The 25,371-nt window shown below is 35.4% G+C and overlaps 1 protein-coding gene across 1 annotated transcript; it reads right to left on the bottom strand.

Moving 5' to 3' along the window:
• Positions 1-24,493, bottom strand: LOC111054692 (transmembrane protein 39A). The gene is made up of 11 exons (XM_022341765.2): positions 24,336-24,493; positions 21,204-21,301; positions 19,348-19,534; positions 16,911-17,050; positions 16,487-16,585; positions 15,455-15,561; positions 12,455-12,609; positions 10,474-10,571; positions 4,742-4,828; positions 3,763-3,883; positions 1-2,308 (listed from the first exon to the last, which is right to left on the bottom strand). The coding sequence occupies exons 2-11, from the start codon at positions 21,293-21,295 to the stop codon at positions 2,072-2,074; spliced, it is 1,323 nt and encodes a 440-aa protein (XP_022197457.1). The 5' UTR covers positions 21,296-21,301; positions 24,336-24,493; the 3' UTR covers positions 1-2,071.
• Positions 24,494-25,371: the final 878 nt, after the last annotated feature.

Here is a 25,371-nt window from a genome sequence, read left to right as displayed (position 1 = left end):
TTTATATTTTCAATCATGCTTTCATTTAATAATTTAAATTACGTACTAGATTAATGGTAGACAATATACAATAAATTATGACAAGAATGAACACAAATGCAGCAGGTCAATACACAGAACTCATTTCCACTACGGTACACAATAGTCAATACTCAATAGTGCGCACAAGTACATCAATTCGAAAAAGTTGTGACATCTACTGTAAATTAGGCAGCCGGCAACTTCTAGCTGGCTGTTTAAGTTTCAAGAATCAATATCTTTGTTGTAAATTATTCCTAATTTTTCAATTTTATAAATTACTTATAATTAGTGGATATTATTATTTTCCCGAGAAACCTTCCTGCCCACCAATACCTATACCATGATTATATAAATAGCCTAGAGGCCAACCCTGATTCTACTATCATGTTTTTACATTCATATTTTTTACTGTTCGTTTGTTTATTGTTTTTCTATTATATCCATTTTTAATTTTTGTTGATTCATTTCTTTTTAAACTATTACTATAATAAGTTGTTCTTAATTTTGTTTCTCAGATTCAGTACGATTAATGGTTGTTCCATGCAGGACATATCTTTTCATAGAGATTATTGTTCTAATTTCATTAATTAGTAGATTCTAAGTAAATCAACCGATAACATATTTGTTGCTCAGTAACGAAGTGATAGAATCTAAATTATTCAAGTTATTTTCGGCCAAATTCTATTTCAATAATAGTACTCTATCTCTTTCTCCAATCTTTCTTCTCCACATACTATTTTTTTTCTTCCTGTATCTTTAACCTCCTCCGTGTCTAGTTTTATTTTCTTTCAGCCCATCATCCTTATTGCTTTATCTTCTTACATCCTTCACTTCTTTTATCTTCTCTCCACCTACTGCTTCTTTTTATTATTCAACAGTTTTCCTTTTACCTACCATATTGCTGCTTTTTCTCCTCCCTATTGTACTACGTCTATTGATTATGTCTCTCCTAATCATCCATCAACTTGATTTGTTTTTCCCAACCATACTACTTCTTTTCATTTAATCTTATTTTTTACCGCAATCTTCTTTTTAGTACGGTATACTGTTTTTTTTATTCTTCCTCTTCTACACAAAAAGATACTCTACAAATAATACAGTTTTATAATGAACTCAACGAAACTACGGAGTGATGTAAAGAAACGTTTAATATTTTCTGGAAATTATCAGGATGGAAATTCTGTAGGTTGATTCACACCTGTTCAGCTGTTTATTTCAACATTTGGGTAATGATAGCCCAAATTAGAAAGTGATTTGTTCTACTTGACGAAAGTAACTTTTTGAACAGATGTCAATCAACCCCTAGCGATTTAAGCTGATAATCTTCCAAAACTTTTTTTACATTGTTGTCAAGGTGATAGATATTGTGGTAGATATTAGAATATCCATATTGAATGAAAACGACTAGATATTGACAAAACCACTGATTTATAAAAAAATACTAGTTTCGATAGTAACACAATGAATAATCAATCTCTAGATCTCTAGCAAACTCTACTAGTTCAATAAAATATTCGGTTTAATAGAGTTTGATAATGGTGTAACAACCGAAACTAGTATCTAGCTAACACTACTAGATTCGGTAGTTACACCATTATCAAATTCTAGTACTAAACTCCACTAGTTTACTAAAATCTGTAGCTTATTAGAAATTCATAATGGTGTAGCAAACGAAACTACTATCTCAAAAATTATTGTTTTTATAAATCAGTGATTTTTACAATATCAAGTAGTGTTCATTAAATATTTTGTTTACATTACTCCGCAGTTTCACTGAATATACTACAAATTATTTTGCATAGGTTTGGGCTATACTTTACCTTGAATGAGCCAGTGATCACTTATATCAATATCAAAAATATCGGCAGTATCGAGTTCCAGTATAGATATTTATTTCATTTTCGATAGTATCGATACTGAAATTCGATACTATTGATATTTCAATATCGATATTACTGGTTGACATAAAGTGAAGTGTTTCCTAGATTTGTTATTGAGGAAGGTTTCTTGGTTGAGATCCAGTTAATTACAAATAATTTGCATTAATAGTTCAGCCGCCGCTCTCCTTGTCCTGTAGCAGTTCCTCGAGCTTGTAGACGCGGAAGCAGACGAGGTAGTCGCGCGCCAACTTGAACAGTGTGTAGTAGTTGGCGAAGAGCAGCAGCGCAAGGGATATGACCTGGTACCACTCTGACGCACGCACCAGGATCACTATCTGCAGCACCACCAGTGACAGCTGGAAGCCGCCCAGCGAGCACAGCAGCACTGACGGGTTGTTGAAGATCGCCTGCAACAACACACATGGACCAAATATATATTGAACTGCGTACAGACTTGGGCACCACTAAGACGCACTTTTCACTTTTCATCAGCTGACTGGATATCTGTATTTGTACAGATGAGGCAGGCCACTAACGGTTGAACGATTGTCCTCACACACACACACACACACACACACACACACACATGAAGATCATTCATGTTTTGTCATCAGCGAGAGTTCAAATTCAAAATGTTTTATTGCCGTGAACAAATACATGTAATTGACAAAGTCATCAGATAAATATATACATACATCATACATACATTTTGCATACTCAAAAACAGAGAAATATTATCACAACAAACGGTCCCAGTATATTCATAACAATAATTTACATGTTTCAATCAATTCTATTTAAGCACTCTTTAGAAATCAATGTCGGTGTGCTCGAAAAACTCAGCAATACTATAAAAAGGGTTTCTTAAAAGCCATTCATCTAATTTGTGAAGGGAAATCTTCTTTGAATATTGTTTAAGGGGTTTGAAAACTTGTTATAAACCTTTTTAGAGAGTACCGTATGGCTTTTGAGAGATTTACTCAATCTGCAATAGTCGGTAAAAGTTTTCCCCTTATTATGAGTGTCATGCTTGTGAACATCTTTATTAAAAGTCAAATAGGGTAATTTTTTCAAAGAGAATGTCACTAGTTCTAAAATGTATAAATTCACTATTGTTTTAATTCTAAATTCAATAAAAATAGGTTTGCAGTGATCCAGAGAAGCTGAGTCATTCATGATTCTGACTACTTTTTTTTGAAGCTTCAATATTTCATCTAGCCAAGATGAGTTACTCCAAACAAGCAAACAATACTTGATGATAGAGGCTTCTATTTCTCGCCAAAACGACACTTAGAAGGTCCTCCGATTGGCTGAGAATGAGCTGTTGATGAGAATTGGACAATCGTAGGACATTCGGGGTATCGTGTCCGCTAAAAATTGGTGAATGTGGAAACGGTTAATTCCAGATTCACTATCTTCTGTCGCTCCACGTTCCATGCAGGTTCCTCATTCACCTGGGAGAGACAAAAGTTTTGCTTGACGCGATTGATTTGCACCCGATAGAAATTCTATCAAGCATAGTCGCTCTGCCAAAATCACTTGCATTCACATCGTTCCAATGGCTGGCTATCATGCCGTTCGGCGTGTTGGTAGTACTGACACCCGTCAGTAATTAGCTTTATAACGTGAATCTCACAGTAGGTCTCTCCACCTCAAAATCCATGCGATCATGTTAATCATCTATAAAAATATAATATCACAATAATCTGCAATGCAACTATTTTTATATAGAATAGAATGACTTCTTCACTTGGATGACATAGTATAGTTTGGACAGCAATGCCCAATCTACTATCTAACCACTTAAATAATATTTGACAATAATACATTACTAGATGAGTATAGAAATGAAAGTTCTTACATAAAATCGATTATGCGTTGGATTGCCAGGCTCTGCTGCATTCGAGATGCCTTCAGCTTTATAGAGTTCTTTACAGTGCTTTACTAAAGCACCCTGATGCCATAACGTTGAATCTGCCCATCTGTACACAAATGATGAATATTGTGAGCCTGAATCTATATCATGTAAAAATAGAATCATTAAGTCTGAATAGTTTTTAGAAAAGAAAGATTATTGAAAATTTCTGAAAAAAGTCATTCAAACAGATCTCGCGAAAGGTGTAACAGCCGAAGACCATGAATTCTACATGCAATTTGCAACAAAAAATGTCCAGTTACCTATGGTAATAGGGCAAGGAAAGTAAAACATTGATATATCTTTAAAACTAAAGTCGATATAAGAAAATTTTACTGGAAATTTTTTTGTTGTTAATTACATGTCAAATCTATGATCTTCGGCTGTTACACCTTTCATGGGACACCCAGTAGAATCTGAATATATTTTAGAAGCAAATAATGATTGTCATAAGCTTTTCTTCTCAGCCTCAATACTCTCCAATAAGTGGATAAATACTACAGAAAGGCTGGTTGTATATTACTTGCAGCTTCAATGTACATTTTCTGGATTGTTCAATTGTATAAACTGAGCCCTACAGTTTAATTAAAAGCCCTACATTGTGATTCCGTACCTATGTTTTTAAATATTGATACAAGTAATTTACAATTGCAGTTTCAATTTTCAGAACTCGAAGGGGTTGACCTTTCAAAATGTTTAAACTGTAGGGCTCAGCTACAGTTTAAACATTTTGAAAAGTCAACCCCTTCGAGTTCTGAAAATTGAAACTGCAATTTAAATTACTTGTATCAATATTTAAAAATATAGGTACGGAATCACAATTTCCACCTACCGTACATTGCACGGAATGAGTAATTCTTATATTTAACTATTATGTGAAAATTATGTGTAAGAATAAACTAAATATAAAGAGGAAAGTACTTACACATGAGAAGGCAGATGACAAGACCGTCCTTCGATTTTAGCCCACTTGCCTAGATGCAGCGCAGCTTGGTGAAGGGTGTCATAATACCTAAAGAAATTAAGCCAATATTTATTAACTAATAAATTATAAAGGTGAAAAAATGATACAGAGAAATGAAAAAATACATTTATCAGACTATTTTAAATTGACATCAGCAAGCACTCTATTTTTACTGAAATTATAAATATATTGTAATTCAGTATAAATGGGGAAGGACAGGAACTATAAAAATATTATTACATAAATCAATTTCAATCAGGTGAGTGATTTAAATCAGTTATCCAAGAAAATTCCAAGAACTTCTCAACAGAGAAAGAAATGATCAATATATAGTAATGGAAAAATTTCAGTATCAAAGTGCTGAGCCAGATATACAGGCACCAATACTGGGAGATGTTGAGAGTGCAATTAAGGGAATGAAAAATCATAGAGCCCCTGGTGAAGATGGAGTGACCAGTGAATTATTAGAGAACGCTGGAAGTGCGTTGCGTTAATTAAAGAGCTTCAAGCAATAATTGTGAAAATATGGAATGAAGAACTGCCAGAAAGCTGGAAGGTAAGTGTGATATGCCCAATTTATAAAAAAGAGATAAAATGAATTGTGCTAATTACAGAGGAATAACCCTACTTAATATAGCATATAAGGTTTTCTCAAATCTCCTACTGCAGAAATTGAGTATTTACTCAGAGGAAATTGTTGGGGAGTGGCTTCCGAAAGCAAATAGGAACCGTGGACCAACTCTTTGTTATAAGGCAGATGATGGAAAAAGCATATGAACATTCTATTCACCTACACATGCTGTTTGTGGATTTCCGTGAGGCATTTAATAGTGTGAACAGAGATAGCCTCTACTGTTACATGGAGCAAAAAGGAGTACCCAAGGAGCTTGTAAGGTTGGTGCAAATGACATTGGATGATGCTAGAGCCAGAGTACTTGTGGAAGGTAGATACGGGTCCCAGTTCACACTGTCGAGAAGAGTGCAGCAGGGAGATGCTCTATCAGCAACTCTCTTCAATATATCCATTCAGCAGGTACTGGAAAGTGTGACCAACACAGGTTGCATTGTTCACAAATCTAGACAAATCTGCGCATATGCCTACGATGTTTTACTCATTGCCAGAAACGAAAGAGAGCTGAAAGGTATGTTCGAGGAGCTCCTGATGGCAGGGAAGAAGATGGGCCTGGATGTGAATGCAGAAAAAACTAAACATATGATAATAACAAGAAATGCAGCTCGAAGAGTAAATGACTTCGAAGCTGGAGAATGATCCTTTAAAAGCATACAACATTTCTCATGCCTGGGTGTTTATTGACGTGAATAGTGCCAATAAAGTGAGTGACGAGGACGAGACAAGACAGAGATTGATAGCTGGAAATCGTGACTACTTCGCGAATATTAAATTAATTACCACTCGATCACTATCTAGAGCAACCAAGCTCGAAATTTACAAGACACTGATAAGACCAATAACCCGTGGGAGTTGCTGGTCTCCTATCGGGCGCCTCCCCAGGTGGCGGATTGGGGAATGCCTCCTAGATATAGGGGGTACCGGAGAATTGAAATATCCGGGGTGGACCAAAACCAGCAAACAACTGCTGCCTTGCAGCCGGAGATCAGTGGATATTCAAAGGCTAAGGGAAGAAAACCCTGAAAGTAAATTGACTGCTGCCTTGTAGTTTGGTATTGGCTTACCAAAGGCTAGGGAGGGAAACCCGAAAAAATGACCTGGTCCTCCAGATTGGGGGTTGGGCGAGGGGCTAATAACCCCTCACCGGAAAAAATTGTTATTGTGAAACCTCAGAATGAGCCTCGGACGGACAGGAATAATGGAATCAAATCAGGAAATGCAAACAAAAAACGAATAAGAATGATGGATTGGACTATTGCCACATGGAATGTGAGAACGATGATGAGAGCTGGAAGGATGATGGAGATGATGGCACGGAAGTGGAAAAATAGAAAAAAAGATTTCTCAGTGCTGTATAGTGTACCAGAAGACAGAACAGGGCAAGGTGGAGTGGGCTTCATGATTGGAAAAAGCTCAAATCATTTATACTAGGTTTCTACCCTGCAGGCAGCAGACTGTGCCGAATAAGAATCAAAGGCAAATTTAGGAATATATTATCAATAATTTCTGTGTATGCACCAACTGAGGAGGGGGATGAAAATGTAAAAGATAGTTTCTATGAAGTACTAGAGAGGGAATGCAGAATGGTACCCAAATATGACATGCTGATAGTGATAGGAGACTTGAATGCCCAGATTGGGAAAGAAGATTTTCTGAACACAGTGGCAGGCAAGAACACCATACATGATGTAACAAATGAGAACGGTTTAAAACCGAGTGAATTTGCAATAGCAAACAATATGATCATCAGCAGTACATGTTTTCCAAGGAAAAATATTCATATGGGTACCTGGACCTCACCCTCATCAAAAACAGTCAATCAAATTGATCATGTGTTGATATCTAAAAGACAGGCCTCGTCAATCATAAATGTGAGATCCCAGAGAGGTCCAAATTGTGACTCTGATCACATCGTTGTCTCAGTAAAGCTGAGGGCTCTCTCCTCTAAAGGGAGAGACTATCAAGAGTCGGATACGAAAGAGGGCTAAGAAGGTGCATGCTGAACATAGAAAAATTGAGAAATGGAGAGAGGACAGATATATATGAAAGAGAACTTGAAAGACTTATCCCTGAAGGCCTGAATGATTTCGAGGGTAATGACAGGAATATAGAGGAGCTATGGGATAGTTTAAAAATAACAGTAAATTAGGTCGCCACAGAAAGCCTTGGTGAGAGAAGTAGGGGAAGAAACATAGAATGGTATGATGATGAGTGCAAGGCAGCTGTAAACCAGAAAAATGAAGATAATGATGCAAAGGGAAACAAGAAGAAATCGTGCTAAGTATATGGAGAGTCGGAAGACAGCCAACAAGCTTTGTAGAAGAAAGAAGAGAGAATATATGAAAAAGCTCAATGAAAACATGGAGATAATGAACGAGCGAAACGAAAGTAGGAAATTTTACCAAGCAGTGAAAAGGATGAGAAAAGGTTTCCAACCAAGCTTGATTGCATGTAAGGACTTGAATGGAAGAGTGCTTCGTGAAGATAGAGAGATAATGGATAGATGGGCTGACCACTTTAGCAGTTTATTGAATCAAGTTGAAGATGAAGAAGACCCTATAGTATATGATAGTGCTGAGCCCCTAATTCAGCCCCCAACATATGCTGAAGTAGAAGAAGTTATAAAAAAGCTCAAAAATAATAAAGCTCCAGGAGGGGACTCAATACCAACTGAGTTACTAAAGTATGGAGGAAAAAGGATGAGAAGAGCCATGCATACCTTGATTTTATGGATTTGGGAACAAGAGACAATGCCTGATGAATGGAAAATTGGAACAATATGTCCTATTTTCAAAAAAGGGGATAAAATGGTATGCAACAACTTCAGGGGAATAACACTGCTAAGTACTTCATATAAGATTTTCTCTGCATGGCTTTTGAAGCGTCTAGGTGTGTATGTGGAAGAAATAATGGGAGAGCATCAATGTGGTTTCAGACAAGGTACAAACGATCAAATTTTTACCATGAAGCAGATGATGGAAAAATGTTTTGAGTATGATACAGATCTACATCTGCTTTTTGTTGATTTCCGCCAGGCATTCGATAGCATCAGGAGAGAGAGAATGATGAGAGTATTACTTGCAAATGGAATACCGAGAAAATTGATGTCTCATAAAGCTAACAATGTCCAGCACAACCGCTCAAGTTAAGATAGGTAACAAAACTAGTCGAATGTTCAGTGTTATTACTGGTGTTAGACAAGGCGATGCTCTCTCTGCAACACTATTCAATTTGGTTCTAGAGATGGTGCTCCAGAAACTCGGCACAAGCGGAACTATAATCAACAGAGCAAACCAAGTATTAGCTTATGCAGATGATGTTGTCCTAGTCTCAAAAAATCAAGATAGCCACAAAGAAATTTTCAGCAAAATGAGGGAAGAGGCAAGAGAGGTGGGTCTTGAAGTTAACATCAATAAAACTAAATATATGAGAATGTCTGCAAATCAAGCAAGAAGGCAAGTATGTAATCTGGAAATAGCCGATGACTGTGTTATAGAAGGCGTCAGAGAGTTCAAATACCTTGGGGTAACCCTGACAGCAGACAATAAGACCAGTCAAGAAATACACAATCGGATAATGATGGGCAACAGAGCATACTTTGCTAATCAAAAAATATTTAAAAGCAGGCTCATATCCAGAAAAACAAAGGTGAAAATGTTCATGACGCTAGTGAGACCAGTTGTAACCTATGGGGCCGAAACATGGACTATCTTGAACAAAGATGAAAAAGCATTAAGGTAATTTGAAAGAAAAATGTACAGAAGAATCTGGGGACCAATATGTGACGGAGGAGTGTGGAGAGCCAGATTCAATATTGAGATAGACCAGGCCATTGGAGCAGGAAATATGATGCGTTTCATAAAGGCCAGAAGGATTGAATGGCTTGAACACTTTGCCAGAATGAGTGACGGGAGGGTACCATCAAGACTCCTGGAATAAAGAATGCTTGGGACGAGAAAGAGAGGTCGACCACGGACAAGATGGCTGAACGACGTGATTGGAGACCTCCGAGTGCTGGGCGTGGCAAACTGGCGACGGTGGCGACTGGATTGATTGATTGATTGAGTACTTTATTTATGTAGATTACAATATATACTGTCTTATACACTTATATACAATAGCTTACAATACAGCAAAATTATAGATGAATTTACATGATATAGACTAAGAAAATAATTATTGAACTGTATATGATATGAAAAAGCAATTTGTAATATAATAACTATAGATAATAATTATATTGTTATGCATCTACATAAATTGGCGGAGCTTTGGACATATCAATGTCCATTCTTCGGAAAGAATATTAAAAATATCCTCCCCACTAACTCTCTACCAAAACGTTAATTTCATTTATCTTAATTTTAGACTGGATAGAGACGAATGGAGGCGCTATGTTGAGGAGGCCAAAGTCCACCCAGGACTGTAGAGCCGGATAAAGTAAAAGTAAAGTAAGATAAGACCAATAATCACATACGGCTCAGAAACCTGGAATTTAACTGCATTTGATGCCTCCAAACTGAGAGTTTTCGAAAGAGAGATTATTAGGCGCATATATGGAGGCATCAATGACAATGAAGTCTGGAGGAGACGGTCAAATGATGAAATAAATGAAATTCTAAAGGGTGAGGATGTGGTACGATTCATCAAATCAAAAAGATTGCGCTGGGAAGGTCATTTAGAGAGTTAATTTCTCATGTAGTTATGGACCTTGAGAGAATGGCGGACCATCGAATGCCAAAAGCAATTTATAAAGACCGGATGGAGGGTAGAAGACGACAAGGAGGCCACGCAATCAGATCCTTTTACTGAAAATTTGATCAAAATGGAATTTGAAAATTTGATCTGAAATTGAATCAAAATTGATTTAGGGGATTATATAAAAGTGTATATACAAGTTGGGTGTTTGTTAACTTTTAAAAGTTGAGTGTTTATTCACGCAATATCAAAGTAATATAGATACTCGATCTAGGATAAAGGATCTTATCTGAATATCTTGACACAATTTGTTATACAAATCCAAATAAAAACTAACAATGAGCTAAATATTTTTTCAACTTACTTGATTGGATAACAATGTACGAGGTACATTGTAAAACATCCAAGCCAAACAAATGTTAGATGTTGAGTAGCCCAATAAACATCGTAGTATAGGAAGCTCTGCAACAAATAACATTGAATAAATTTGAGAAAGTTCACAATTTGTTTTGGAAAAAATAATTGAAAAAGTATAGATGAAATCTTGAATAAGAAATTATCAAGCAATTTCAAAGTAGAGTTAAATAAGTTATTGAATTGATTTTAAAAAGATCATCAATTAAAACGTGTATGCGGACATCAAACTTAACACTAGTAGATGCCCAGCTTTAGATAATAAATGAATATTATTTCCAGGACATTACGGATCGTCTAATATGACAAGAATATATTATTAAATGAATATTGTAGCATTAAATTACAAATTTTATAATTTGTATAAAAAGGTTGCAATTCCACAATGTACAGTATTTTCATCGATTCTTTTTCAATGATCTTATCAAACTAGAGGTAGAGAATTGTGTGACAATCTCTTTCGCGTATGACACGTCATTGTTATTCACTGGAGCTACATGGGAGGAAGCCAAGAATAAATCACAAACTGGTCTTAAAATTATAAAATCCTGGCTTGATGAACATATTTTGACCTTAAATATAAATAATAGTAACTTCCTGACATTTTCACCAACTGCTGCTGGTCTGCCACATGCTCTAGACAACATAATTATGCATAAATCAGATTGCCCAAATTTAGATTTAACTAATTGCTCATGCTCCAAGCTGAAAAGACAACAACATGTTAAATATCTTGGCATAATGGTTGACCAACATTTAAGATGGAATGTCCACATAAACACTACTTGTAATAAACTTAAACATTGGATAAGCAAGTTTCGTAATATTAGCCAAGTTAGTGACAAAGAGGTTTCAAAGCTTATATATTTTGCCTATATACAATCTTATCTGGGATATGGGATTAGAATTTGGGGTGGATCTTATTCTAATCATACAGATAAAATTTTTGTCATTCAAAAAACCCTAATCAAAGCCATACTAGGAAAGCCTAGACGCTATCCGAGTGAAAATCTTTTTTTTGAATTCAAGGTTCTAACTGTTAGGCAGTTGTATATTAAAATTCTCATAACTTATATGAACAAACATACAGATCTATTCAATTTGCGTGAATCTACATACAATCTCCGTCCCTCATCCATTACTTTTCAGGTTGCTGATACTAATTTATCTATCTGCAGAAGACAGTTCGCATACATGGTATCAAAACTCATAAATAAAATCCCTCGTCAATTCATCACCAATAAGTTGAGTAAAAAGCTGGTAAGAGATATAAATGAGTGGTTGGCTTCGAATGACAATAATTTAAATAGTGGCTGCCAAAGCCAAGCAAATTTTCTATTATTCTCTCCAATATTCATCTTGAGAAACAAAACTTAATTCTATTAGGTCTCCCTCTGCCTCCCCTATCCTTTCTTACTCCCCTTTTCCTTCTTACTCTTTCTTCTCGTTTTTTAGTTTCTTTTTAAGTTTAGTAAGTTTCTTTTCAAATTCAGTGATTTTTCTTTCAGTTTTTTTATTGTTTCCTTTCACTGAATTAATTTATTTAATTTTTTTCCTGAAAATTTAAAATATCTAGATTTTTCAAACACTCGGCCTCTGCGCACAGGTTTTTTAACCTTGCGGGGATCTTCCTTATTTTTATTGTATTATTTAGTTCAATACTGTGTATTATTATTATAATGTATTTCTAATTTCTAAGTTTTTATCTTTTGTTATTATTATAGATGATAAATAAACGATTTTGATTATGATTGTTATAGAAGTGCTTAATCGCATAGGCCTGATAAGGAATGATTAGATTGAAGTGAGCTGCATGAATAGTTAGAATCTACTACACATTAGTAAAAACATTTTCTGATCTGGAATAAGGAATCGAAATAGATGCATGACAATAACAATTGATAATTGAATGGATAAATTATTTAATGTACCTGAGCAAAGCAACACGGAACAAACCCGGCGTAATAAGCATTAAGTACGGAACTGAAGAGTATTTGCTTCATTCTATTGTTGAAATCAGCTTTGAGGAAGTCAACCTCCTCCCGTATTGTTTGTGGCGACATTGAACAACTGTGGACAGGTTTCCCTGGGAAAAGCAGGAAAATATATCAGAATCTCCACAAAGGATGAGGAAAAATTCCAGAAATTTGTTCGGGATCTATCAGGCGATTGATATGGTAGCTTTTCTTTACATTGGAGATTTCCAGACATTGTGATGATTACAATACATAGTACAGTAGAACCTCTATAATTCGTAGTTGAGGGGACCAAGTGTTTACTACGAATTATGGAGGGTACGATTATAGAGGCTATGGAGGAGAAGGAGAAGATGAAGAGAGAGGAGAAGGCGGAGAAGGAGGTGGAGGAGGAGAAAGAGAAGGCGATGGTGCAGGAGGAGTGGAAGAAGAAGGAGGAGGAGGGGAAGGAGGAGGAGAAGGGGAAGACGAGGTGAATATTTACTGAGCAAAGAGCAATCATGGATGACATACGAATATTATAGATAAAAATAATTTTAAAAACATTGAAAAGTAAAAATAAAACGTTGATAGATTGTAATAGATAAAATGATTAGATTAATATTCTGCAGATAAATTCAAACATAGATAGAAATTAAAACACAAAAATAAGCTTTAAATAGAAAATATTCCAAAAATATTGAGAAAATTGTAAATGAAAAATGATCAGAATTCAATCAGCTGATTTTCCAAGATTCCATTTGTTTCTAAAATACTAATAGTTCTGTGAACAGTAGACCTCACGCAGGTTTCTCATCCATACGTATCTGGTGTCACCCAATTTACCTAGAATACATTGTATTCTCAATACAATGGATACATTGTATTCTAGGTACCTTGGTGTCACCTGTTCACCGACTTCTCCAGACATCTGTGTGATGCATGCAATGAATAATCCACTTGTCAGCTGGTTGATTATAAATAATTTTATAGTCTGATTAATCCTATCTTCAGAGTAGCCTAGATGATAATATACAGAGTGAGTCATATGTGTTGGGAACCCTTCAATAAGTTGAGGACTGTTGTAGATATAATACTGTAACTTTCAGGATAAGTTATTGGTCAAATACTCCACCTTTTGATGTACAACTGAGTTTCAATCCTTCATAAGGGGGTGACTTAGGGGATGAAATTCGAATATTTCAAATGTAAACATCCATTGTGTGATACATCAATTTAATGGCCTTTTCAAAACAAGAAATATGGCATCAATAAGATTGTTCTATGATATATGTATCCAAAATGGCGGCTGATAGAAGTTTTAATTTTTAAAGAAATGAGGGGTTGTAACTCAAATATTTTTAATGTAAACACACATTGTGTGATACATAATTTTAAAGACCTTTTCGGAATGAGACAAATTACGTCAATAAAAGTGTTCTATGATACTTGTATAAAAATGGCGGCTGATTGAACTTAATTAATTATTTATTTAAAAACTAAACTTAAATCAGCCGCCATTTTGGATAAAAGTATCATAGAACATTGTTATTGATGTTATCTTTCTTGTTTTAGAAAGGCCTTCAAAATGATGTACCAGACAATGAGTGTTTACATTTGAAATATTTGAGTTACAACCCCTCATTTAAAAAAAAACTAAAACTTCAATCAGCCAGCATCATTGAACCCTTTATTGATGCCATCTTTCTTGTTTTAGAAAGGCCTTTAAAATGATGTACCACACAATGGGTGTTTACATTCAAAATATTCTAGTTACAACCCCTAAATAACCCGTTACAACCCCTAAATCACCCCCTTATTAGGGTTGAAATTCAGTTGTACGTCAAAAGGTAGAGTATTTGACCAATAACTTATCCTGAAAGTTACAATATTAAATCTACAACAGTCTCAAACTTATTGGAAGGTTCCCATACATATGGCTCACTCTGTATATAGGCTAGTGATATCGGAGTATGGAGGAAATTCCTTTTTCTTCATATTATCCTTGGAATGAAGAATTTCAAATAACCTTGTGTATACATCGACGCGCAGTTAAAAAAGGAATATTCCTGCCAAATCTCGTAGATTTCTAACAACGCGTTTGGCCGTAAATGCGTTACATACATACAGACAAAAGAAAATCCGAGTTAAAACATAGACCTCACTGCGTTCGGTCAATAATATATTCTAATAATACTGGACTGACTATTTTGTCAATAGACAATGCTTTCATCTGGCATCTATGTGATTTCTGGTTGATGACTCAGGTCTGGAGAATTAGTTAGCGATAACATAGTAAAATGTAATTATTTTTCCCTTCCATGATGGATGAAAAAACAGAAACTACAAATTATAGAGAGTTCTCGCAGTCAAAACTAGGAAATATAGAGGGTCAATTTGTAAGGGATGAGTACATCTTGCAGCAACTTGTCAATTTCAAATAGCAACCCTTATCATATGGCACATCATTACAATCCTCTCATTATGATGAGTAAAGTGTGGCAAAAAATTATTTGATGTTTTTGAAGATCCAATCGAAAAAGATTACTGGTCAAACTTCAGTATTACCTGGTATTCCGATCTTAGGCTCACTCAATTCACACAGAAGTGACGCCGGCATGGCGGCGCTGACTTTTTCCACTTCTACGCCACAACGGAACATGTGGCCCAATGCAAACACAAGTGGCATGGTCAAACATTTAAAGAGTGAAAAAAGTCAGCGCCATTTCTGTGTAACTTGCAAAAACTCGGGTACTAATTTGCCTTACTTTACTTGTTTGTCATATGAAACTGCATACTAAGTTTGTGTTGCTCATATTCCTATGTGTTGCTTCACTTTTAATCCATTGCATATATTTTTTGGGAAAGTACAATTTTTCGCACTCATTAAAGACTTCAGCCGGTGATACGCATGATTTTAGAAATTATTCAAGGATGATATACAGAGATAGAAATAGGTTTCTCTAAGAAACTTACCAATCATTTTACTTTTTGTTTCATCAACAATTGCCGATGCAGGTTGAGACATTACATCAAAGAATGGACTGACACTTAATCCGAACAATATGAAGTACACTGATATTCTGAAACAAAAATTGATAAAATCAAACCATAATTTACATCAACTTACATAGAGGATCACTCAAAGTGCAATTTTTGGCATTAAAACTTTTAAGATGTCAGTTTCATCATTTCACAAAAAAATATTATTGGTTGAAAAGTACAAATAATCGCAGAATAGTTATTTGCGCAAAGTGACACTTTGCTGCACCGAAAGAAACGTTTACGCACAAGCCGTAGGCGAGTGCGGAATGTTTTTTTTTAATTGCAGCAAAGGAACTTTTCGCACGTATTTCACATTAAATTTTTCCTACAGTTACCATTGAATATGAAAAGTGAGTAATTATAGGTAGAATGTCCTGAAATCCATCCAATGTTTGTCTGTATGATTTTTAAATTGATAGCAAATTTAATTTGAAAATTGTTTTCTTCTAAATTTAAAAATTTTCAAATCTTTGAAAATTTTTGAATTTTCAAATTTAATAATTTATTTATAAATTTTCAAATAATTTAATTTCAAATCTTTAAATTAATTTTTTTATTTTTTAATTTTCAAATTTTTAATTTTCAATTTTAATAATTTATTAATTAGTTTTGAATATTTATTTTGTCAAAATTATATGAATAATTTTCATTGCGTTGTCATGTTACAAATCTGGAGTATGCAAAGTATTATTTTGCGCATTAGTGCGGAAAAGTTGATTCTTTGCGGCCTGCAATCAGTGCAGAAATGGTCACTTTTCAAGGTATCTGTAGGAAAACATTATTTCCACTGGTGAAAGCATTGAACCCTGCATTAAATAAAACTAAGGCCAATAAGATTTTGGAAACAGATTTTGAGTTTCAAGATGTCAGATACAAGCACATTATAATTAATCAATTATCTTAATAATTAATAAAATATTATTGCTACTGATGGGAACCTAATGTGATATGAATGATACTCACGGATAACACAGATAGAAAATGTTGACTATGGGATGATTCTGCATGATTGGATAAGCACACCAGATCAGACAAGTTAAGACAACACCAAGAAGTAACAACCTGCAATCAAAAAATATTAATTCTTTTAATGAGACGAAATTTATCTCATTGCGTACCTTTTCCACAAGTTATATGAAAACAAGTCAAGTTTTCCACAAGTTATAGTTATGACTATTTGTTATCTAAATTTGGGAGAGGAATAGCACAAGGTTACCTTATTTTTCCTCTCCCTATTATTTTGATAATGTACTTATTGCATAAATGAATAAAGAATAATAGAGCATGTTCAGTGTGTGAATAAGAAAATAAGTGAACTTTCACGAGAAAAATGAATTCAGTGAATGGAATTACATGAGAAAAATAATGCAAAAATATAGTGAGTTACCTGAGTAACTGTTGTACTATGGGCCAAGCAGACGGTGGACACCACACTATCAATAATCTACACAATCCAGTGTAGACGAACCGCCTTGCCAGGATTGTGCCGATAAATCCTACCAGGTATGGATCAATCAGATAGAAGTTCTGTAACAAACAATAAGAAAATAGGAAATTAATTATGAGAATACGAAATCGTGTAAAATACACACAAATTTGTCAAATGAGCAGCGAAGGTGAAGTGTAGTTAAGAGTGTTTGATTAATGCATGTGTTTAAATGTATCAGCTTCTTCTACCTTCCACACTACTTTCGCCGCTTCACTATGTTATGACTCATTTGAATAGATGGATTTATTTTTCAACATTCTCAGCTACCTTCTCCGCTACCCTCTAACTTCGCCGTTCCATGATGTTTTGACTCAAAGTGTCAGTTTTTTCAGTATCATGAGTATTTGCATAGTTGCATTGAAATGTTTTCTTATATTTATTTATGACAATGAATACTCTCATGTAAAGGAAGTGTTGCAAGTGAAAACAGTTTAATAAAGCTATGATTGACCGAATGAAGTGAGGTCTATGTTTTAACTCGGATTTTATTTCGTCTTTATGTATGTAACGCATTTACGGCCAAACGTGATGATAGAATTCTATGAGATTTGGCAGGAATATTCCTTTTTAATTGCGCGTCGATGTATACACAAGGTTATTTGAAATTTTGAATTCTAAGGATAATATGAAAGGAAAAGGAATTTCCTCCATAATCCGATATCACTATATATATAATCTACTCTGAAGATAGGATTAATCAGACTATTGAATTATTCATAATCAATCAGCTGACGAGTGGATTATTCATTGCATGCATTACACAGATGTCTGGAAAAGCCGGTGAACAGGTGACACCAGATACTTGTGGATGAGAAAACTGCGTGGGGTCTACTGCTCACAGAACTACTAGAATCTAATCTTAGGCTCTTTGAAATGAGTGATGTGAACTAGGTGTCCCCGCTGTAAGAGTGAATGATTGAGGGAAGCTTCAATCAATAACTGTCAGATTCCGTTGTCTTTGTAATGAGGGTTTTGTTTTCCATTTCAAAGGATACAATTAATGGAGTATCCAAATTAGGGCATGGAAACTGTAGGCTGTCTTGTCTCGGCCAATGACAGAGCTGAACTCTGGTCAACTTCTAACGTGATATCGTAGGACTTTATGTACACTATATAAATATACAGAGCGTTTCAGAAGTAGTTCGAACATTTTAGGGTATTGTTCCTGGATGATAGGAGACTACAAATGTCGTATTTGAAGTGTCCAAGACTCAGCGGTTATCCTTATAGCTGCCATTTTTTTTTCACTTGGGAATTTTTATCTCAAGAACGAAATGTTGTATTGATCTAAAATTTGGTATGCATATTTATGCTATAAAGAATCAACTTTAAAATTTAAAATCAAACATTTTTGTTGTGAATTTTCAAAATGGCGGCATTGTCAAATTTTTGATGGCAAATTTCACAAAAACCATTCACTTTACAGAAGATTTACAAAATACAAAATAGGAAATTTTATCAAGATTTTAAGGATACCTTATGTATTAGGATTTGCCAAAGAATAACAGAGAAATTAATTATTTTCGTACTGCTTGCATGCATGAAACAAACAAGATCATCTGAAAAACATTGTAAAATCAGCTGTATGACCATATGGAAACACACCGAGTTCCAAAGCTTTATTTTAAATACAATTATTGGAATTAAAAATTTTATAATGTTGTTTAAATGGTGAAAAGTAATCATGCATGCAGTACGAAATAATTAATTTCTCTGTTATTCTTTGACCAATCTCAATAAATAAGGTATCCTTGAAATGTTGATAAAATTTGATAATGTTTTGTTTCTTTTAATTTTTTGTAAAGTGAACGGTTTTCGTGAAATTTGCAATCAAGTATTTAAAATGGCCGCCATTTTGAAAATTTACATCGAAAATTTTTCATTTTATTTTTTGAAGTTGAGTTTTTATAGCATAAATAATCATGCCAAATTTCAGATCAATAGAAATGTTTTTCGTTCTTGAGATAAAAATTCCTAAGTGAAAAAAAAAAACAAAACAAAAATGGCAGCTATAACCGCTGAGTTCTGGACAATTCAAATACGACATTTGTAGTCTCCTATCATCCAGGAAGAATACCCTAGAATGTTCGACACTACTTCTGAAACACCCTGTATATTCTGCTACTCAATGGTCAAGCTTTCAGTGAACTAGAAATTGATAATGGTATAACAACTGAAACTAGTATCTCAAATGGTTTTAATAAATCAGTGATCGAGACAATATCCAGTCGTTTTTCTTGCAATACCATAGCATCACCTTCACAACAATTCAGACAACAATTAGACAATAGATAATTCAAAAAGAGCAACAAATATATAAATGTTTGATGCTTACAATGGAATAACGAGTATAGGATTGAGACAGCCACCAGACAGAACGGTAGAGATGCAAGAACTGGAGGAAAGTGGCAGTGACCGTGTACACGAACATGATCACCTCGAACACGATGCTGCTATCATGTGGCAGAGTCGGCATCGGAATGTGTTTCGGTGCTATCAAGCCTTCGCCGTTCACTCCCACTCTGAAATATGACCATCAGTTATTCAAGTATTTCTAGTCGACAATAGCTATTTTCATCACTGCATTATTTTTCCTATTGTTGTCAATTTGAGAAACAATCGGTCCCAATTAATTTATAACAGTCACGAGACCCATAGACGGCTATATTCAGTCTAGATGGGACATTCCCGTAATGAACCACTACCTCCGTAAACAAAGCCGTAGTGTATTCGTGTGACGTTAGCACAGGTAGGGTTAAATTAGATGGATCTATATCAGCTAGTGTTTTTATTGGTGTAGGAGCCCTTCATGTGCTGATGTCACCAAAATGCATTATGGCTTTTTTACGGAGGTAGTGAATGAACTCCCCACCAACAGAAAAGCCAAACGAATTTACTTTTTTTAACGTTATTTTTGTGTACCATTGGAGGTACTTTTTTGTTTGTGCGTAAATTTTTGCAGTCGACGACGACAAGCATTCATATTGTCAAAATTTCAAGTGTGCTAAAACAGCTGATCAAATAACTTTTTATTATTTGTGTTTATTATTCAAGAATCAAACATTTCTAATAAATCAGCACATTGCCATTTTAAAGTAATTTAACTCAATTTCCCCCATTAAAACGTAATAGAAAATAATCTTTTAGGTTATTTAGACAAATTGAAATGAACCCAATCTGAGATCCTCACCCTGTCGTGGCCGACGACGGCATTTACGCACAAAAGAAAACCCAGCTTCATGACAAAGACATGTCATACTGATTTTTGCCTCATCCTGATTTTGGAGTCGCCGTAGTCGAGTGGATTGAATGCTGGCTTTATAATTCAGAGTCCTGGTTCAAATCCCGGCCCGGGTTGAAATATTTATCTCGGGCCACTCCCGTGTTTTGGATAGATACGTTAACCGTCGATCCCGGCTGCCTTGAAAGCAGTCGTTAGCACATGTCAAAAGGCCCTTGATCAGTTGCGACCTGAAAACTCTGACATCAAACCTGAGCCAGCCAGGTGACTCGACATTATTATTTGCCTCTTCTTGCCCAGACTTCGTAATTTCGACTTGCATCTGCAACTGAATGCGGCCCGTTTATAAATATTTTGACAGTGGATGGTAGTGGTTTTCACAATAATTATTTATAAGTTAACTCCAAAATGTGGGTTTTAACATGGCGAAGACCAACAATTGAAAACAAGTCCATCCTTCAAAAGAGGTCTACAATACCGATTATTTCAAGTGCTCATTTATTAAAATAAAATAATAAAACATTGAATAAGTAGCATATCTTTCATGTAGCAGGATTCGTACAGAATGTGGCTGTGAAAAAGCTAATGGTGGATCATCTCCTATTATAGTAATAATAATATTACAGTAAGTAATGACTTTTATTGGTGGGGAGTCTCTGAAGGAAGTTTCACCTCGTCTGAATATAATTTAAACCGTCAATGGGGCTCACGAATGTTTGTTATAACCAGCCATATATCAGCCAGGACAGACAATTAAACGAGCCCATCCGATATTAATATCTATCACTATTATCCGTGTTAATAGAGATATTGACAATAAACTCAACTCGTTCTAGTTATGGAAATATAATGAAATATGAAATCTACCGACTTGATTTGATGAGTGGGTGATTACAGTTAGCTTCAATTCAGCAAAACATAGATGTACGGTACACAACAGATATACTAACTTGGCTTTCCCCGCATCATCATGAGAGTTGAAAAACGGTTGAGGAGGCCGCCCAGAGCCCGACCGACTCAAGTTTCGTCTACCTCCGGCCATTCTTACCTGAAATGAAAAAGCTATCATAAATTTAAATTTTTCATAAACTATAAAAAAATAAATATGACATGAATTAGGGTTTTTTTGGAATTAATTTTGAGTAAAATTTATTTATGAGGTAGGCTACAATAAACTCAACAGTATAAATAATTTCACACTCCAGACTATGATCAGTATTTATAATATTAGGATCCAAAACTTGACTCAGTAATTCTGCATTCAATTCAATCAATCAATCTTTGACCAGCCTCAAGCTGGATAGAGTTCGTCAATAATAAGCGTAATACATTTGAAACACAAAGATGGCACTAGAAGATGTGAGGATCAGAATAACTTAAAGAAAATGGCCATCTCGCAATCACGAATACCATATAAAGGCTCACTAACAAGTTGTTCACGTAAAAATTTCTTGAAACCACTCAACTGGAGGTTGCGGACATTCTGTGGCAGTCTATTGTTAATTTTTAGGGATTGAATTGTTAGAGTTGCTGCTATGCGAATGTGACAGTCTTGAATATGGCTGGTTGATATCAATGCGCCTCCCGGTGATGTGCTGATTGAATCTCCTGGAACCTGCGGAGTTCCCCTTTAGCTGCAACAATGAGCTATAGATGTATTGGCTAAAGACAGACAGCACTTGCAGCATTCTAAAGATTTGCCTACAGGGTTCAAGGCGAGGTAATCGGCTCTGGCAAGTGGTTAAACATCCTCATCGCCAGCACGGTGAATGAAACAGTCCTTCACCTTCAACAAACGACAGTGCGGCACATCCAAATTTGTCCTCTGAGTGTTGTAGGAGTGCACTTGCTCTCTCCGATGTAGCGTTGTGATGTTACTCCTCACATACAGGGTCTGTATAATAAGTAACCGGACTGACCTCAGGAAATTTTTTATTGGCAAAATATGTACAATTTTTCTTTAGGAATCTTCAAAGTAGTCCCCATTGGAGTCGATAACACGCTGATACCGGATTTTCCAATCCCTGAGCGCTCCCTGGAAGTCGGCAACCTCTATGCTGTCTAGAGCCCTCGTCGTAGCACGTTGAACGTTTCCCAGAGTCCCGAACCGCGTCCCCTTAAGTTGTCACTTGATCTTGGGGAACAAAAAGAAGTCCGTTGGTGCCATATTCAGGCTTTAAGGAGGATGTGGCAACGTTACCCTCGAATGTTTGGCCAACTGCTCGGTGACGAGTAGGCAGGTGTGCAATGGAGCATTGTCGAGATGGAGGATCCACGAATCGGCCATCCCCGGACGGACTTGATGAACTCGGGTGGTTAGTCGACGGATCACTTCTCTGTAGTACTGGCCGTTTACAGTTTGGCCGGGTGGCACAAAATCTTTGTAATGATTCGGAGAGATTTCTTTTGGAGCAGTAGAATGTCTCTGGCATGTGGCGAATGTCACCAGATCAAGATACCATACAGTATGCGGCTACAAAAAACTGCATGGTACAACATCAGCAACCGCTCGACTCTCAGCAGTGCTCTCAACAAAATATATATGACTCTTTTACAGCTTCTTGCACACTACAAGAAGATGATTCTCCCAGGTGAATCTATACTGAATAGGTGGAGGGTGACAGGTGCCTGGTTCAGATCTGTACTGCCAAGAGTACACATCACTTTCTGGGTCTTTACTTTGTTGAGAAGGAGCTTATTTGCGGAGAACGAGTCCCTGGCATCAGCAAAGAGTTCCTGCGCTCTCAATCCTGCTGCTGTGGGACCACCACACCTACCGAAGATTATGGTGTCATCCGCAAAAAGAAGGCTTGAGTCTCAGATCAATGATTATAATCAGGAACACTACGTGTACACAGGAGATGTGGATCCATCCCTTATTCAGATTGTTTAAAGAAGACCACACACCAGCTTTCTCATGCAATTGGGTTGTCATGTCTGGGGTGCCTCATCCTATGCAAATAAGGTGGTGTCATCCTTAAATAAGAGTCTTCATATCCATCTTAAGGTAGTTAATGAAGATGAGGAAAAGCAGTAGACCCAAATTGGAACACTGTGGCACACTATACATGACATCCTGCTCCCTGAAAGAAGGGCTTTTTCCTGTTAAGATAATCCCTCAACGTCCGAGATGCTGGTAATTGTTAATTTCTATTAGTGATTTCCTTGGAAAGTATTGATGTACAGATCCGTATCAGGTGAACGTATTATCGATAGTACATCAAAATATCAAATCACACATATGTTCAAACATAAAATCTCTTTTTAATGATTTAAAAGAAAAAGAATAGGTTAAGGAGGTTAGGTTTTTGCTTTTGAATGGGAATATTTCAATATAATTCGAAATACAGATTACAGGTATCATCGTATAGGTAATGGTTAGGCTACTTGCTACATTCAATATTGATAATATACACATTACATAGCCTACAGCACTGTTCTAAAGTATTGTATCAGAAAGCGCTTACTGTATTTCCTTGGAAAATTAATAATGTTAAGGTGTGGTACCCAGTTATTATACCATACTGACACAATAAGGTTTAACTTAATGTGTTATAAGTTAACTTACTTATGTTAGTATGTTTGTTATATCATTAACTTTCTCCCTATAAATAAATAAAAATAAGTAACCCTACCATTTTGCCCTGGGTGGTTTGGAAAGTCAACTTGTAACTTGTTGATTGACACAATTATTGTTTTGTAATAGTTATATTAATAGAGGGAGGGCTCAAACAGTAAGCTAAGGCAGTTTGATTTACAAAATAATTTGATTTAAAATCTATATTTAATATAATTGAGCATCCTTTCACACATTTTTAGTTCCAAAAATGCTTCAAGTAAAACGTATACAAAAAATAATGTATAGAATCAAAGAATGTCAATTGGTCGTATATGTAAAAGTTTACTATCAGATGTTGAAAAAATTCTAGAAAAAACTAGTAGTAGAGAAAGGTCAGTTAAAACACAGGTCTTAATCAACCTTAACCTAACTTTATGCAAACTGTTTTTCAATTCAAACAAATAATCTAATATTTAAAATGGCATTTAGCTGTGTAATATTAATAATACGGCAAAGTACATACCTCAAAGCAGACAATATTACAATATGCTAATAGTATTAAATATGCATTTTGACAATTCAAGCACAATATTGTATTTTTGTTCCTAATTGCACTGCTTCGTTTGCTTCCTATTTTTTGTTATTGTATGTGTGAGTACCTGCGTACGTGTGTGAGTTGTATGTGGTGTGAGTTTTCAAGATCGATATCTGTATTCCTTGTCGATACTATAATGTTTTTAAAAAGTTCTTTTCAGAACTACATTTCACAACTTGTTTCTTCACTCTTCTTATTATTACAATTCAAAAATTTAAAAGAATATTGAAATATAAGTTCTTAGTTGAACAGCCCTTTAATCATAAATATGGAAAATTGAATTATAAAAAATATCGATAGCTTTGAGATCGAACTAATTTTGTTCAGTCTCTCCAAGAAGGCAAGAAGTAAGAATAGAGCTCGTTCTGGGAAAACGTTAAATTTTTTCAAGCGGTAAAAAGTTCAGCGTTCCCACGAAGTAGAAGATTTCCTTCTTCACTGTGGCGTTCCAAAGAAACCATTTTGACAGTAAGGCCCGGTCGCACAAAATCTGTAATTTTACGAGATCCAATCAGAGGAGGATTTTTCAAGAAGAAGGCTTCTCTGATTAGTTTCGTAAAATTAATCACAATAAAAATTTAACCAGATAACTGGATTGACTGTGTCAGAAAGAGGACCTGACTTGGTCCTTGTCGTAGAGTTGACATAAAACTATGTCCATAATAAACATTTATTTACGTTTATAAACTTAGTCAAACATATAAAAAACATTCAAGAATAGTAATATTTAAACTTTTTCAAGATGGCCTTGCCTGTATGCATTACATTAATTATCACTCGACGTTAGCTGATGTTTCTAGTGGCCTCTAAGTATTCCTCCACTGAATAGAATGGAGACTCCATCAACCAGTTTTTTATTTTTGTTCTGAAGCTCCTGTCGTCCAAGTTCTTCACACTGTCAGATAAGGCGTTGTAAATCCTCAGAGCTAGTATTGGGAAACAATCCTTCTTCTTACTCAGCCTG

Source organism: Nilaparvata lugens, chromosome 7 (genome assembly GCF_014356525.2).
Source record: "Nilaparvata lugens isolate BPH chromosome 7, ASM1435652v1, whole genome shotgun sequence".
NCBI lineage: Eukaryota > Metazoa > Arthropoda > Insecta > Hemiptera > Delphacidae > Nilaparvata > Nilaparvata lugens.
Note: the sequence above shows the minus strand (reverse complement) of the source record. Positions and strands in the feature narration are given on the sequence as shown.

Bases quoted from the DNA above. Each gene is read 5' to 3' on its own strand.
- LOC111054692 (XM_022341765.2), bottom strand. From the start codon at position 21,295: ATGGCCGGAGGTAGACGAAACTTGAGTCGGTCGGGCTCTGGGCGGCCT. The intron at 17,051-19,347 runs GTAAGCATCAAA...TGTTTGTTACAG, and splicing joins CCTATACTCGTTATTCCATT to AACTTCTATCTGATTGATCC. The intron at 12,610-15,454 runs GTAAGTTTCTTA...TGCTTTTCCCAG, and splicing joins AACAAAAAGTAAAATGATTG to GGAAACCTGTCCACAGTTGT.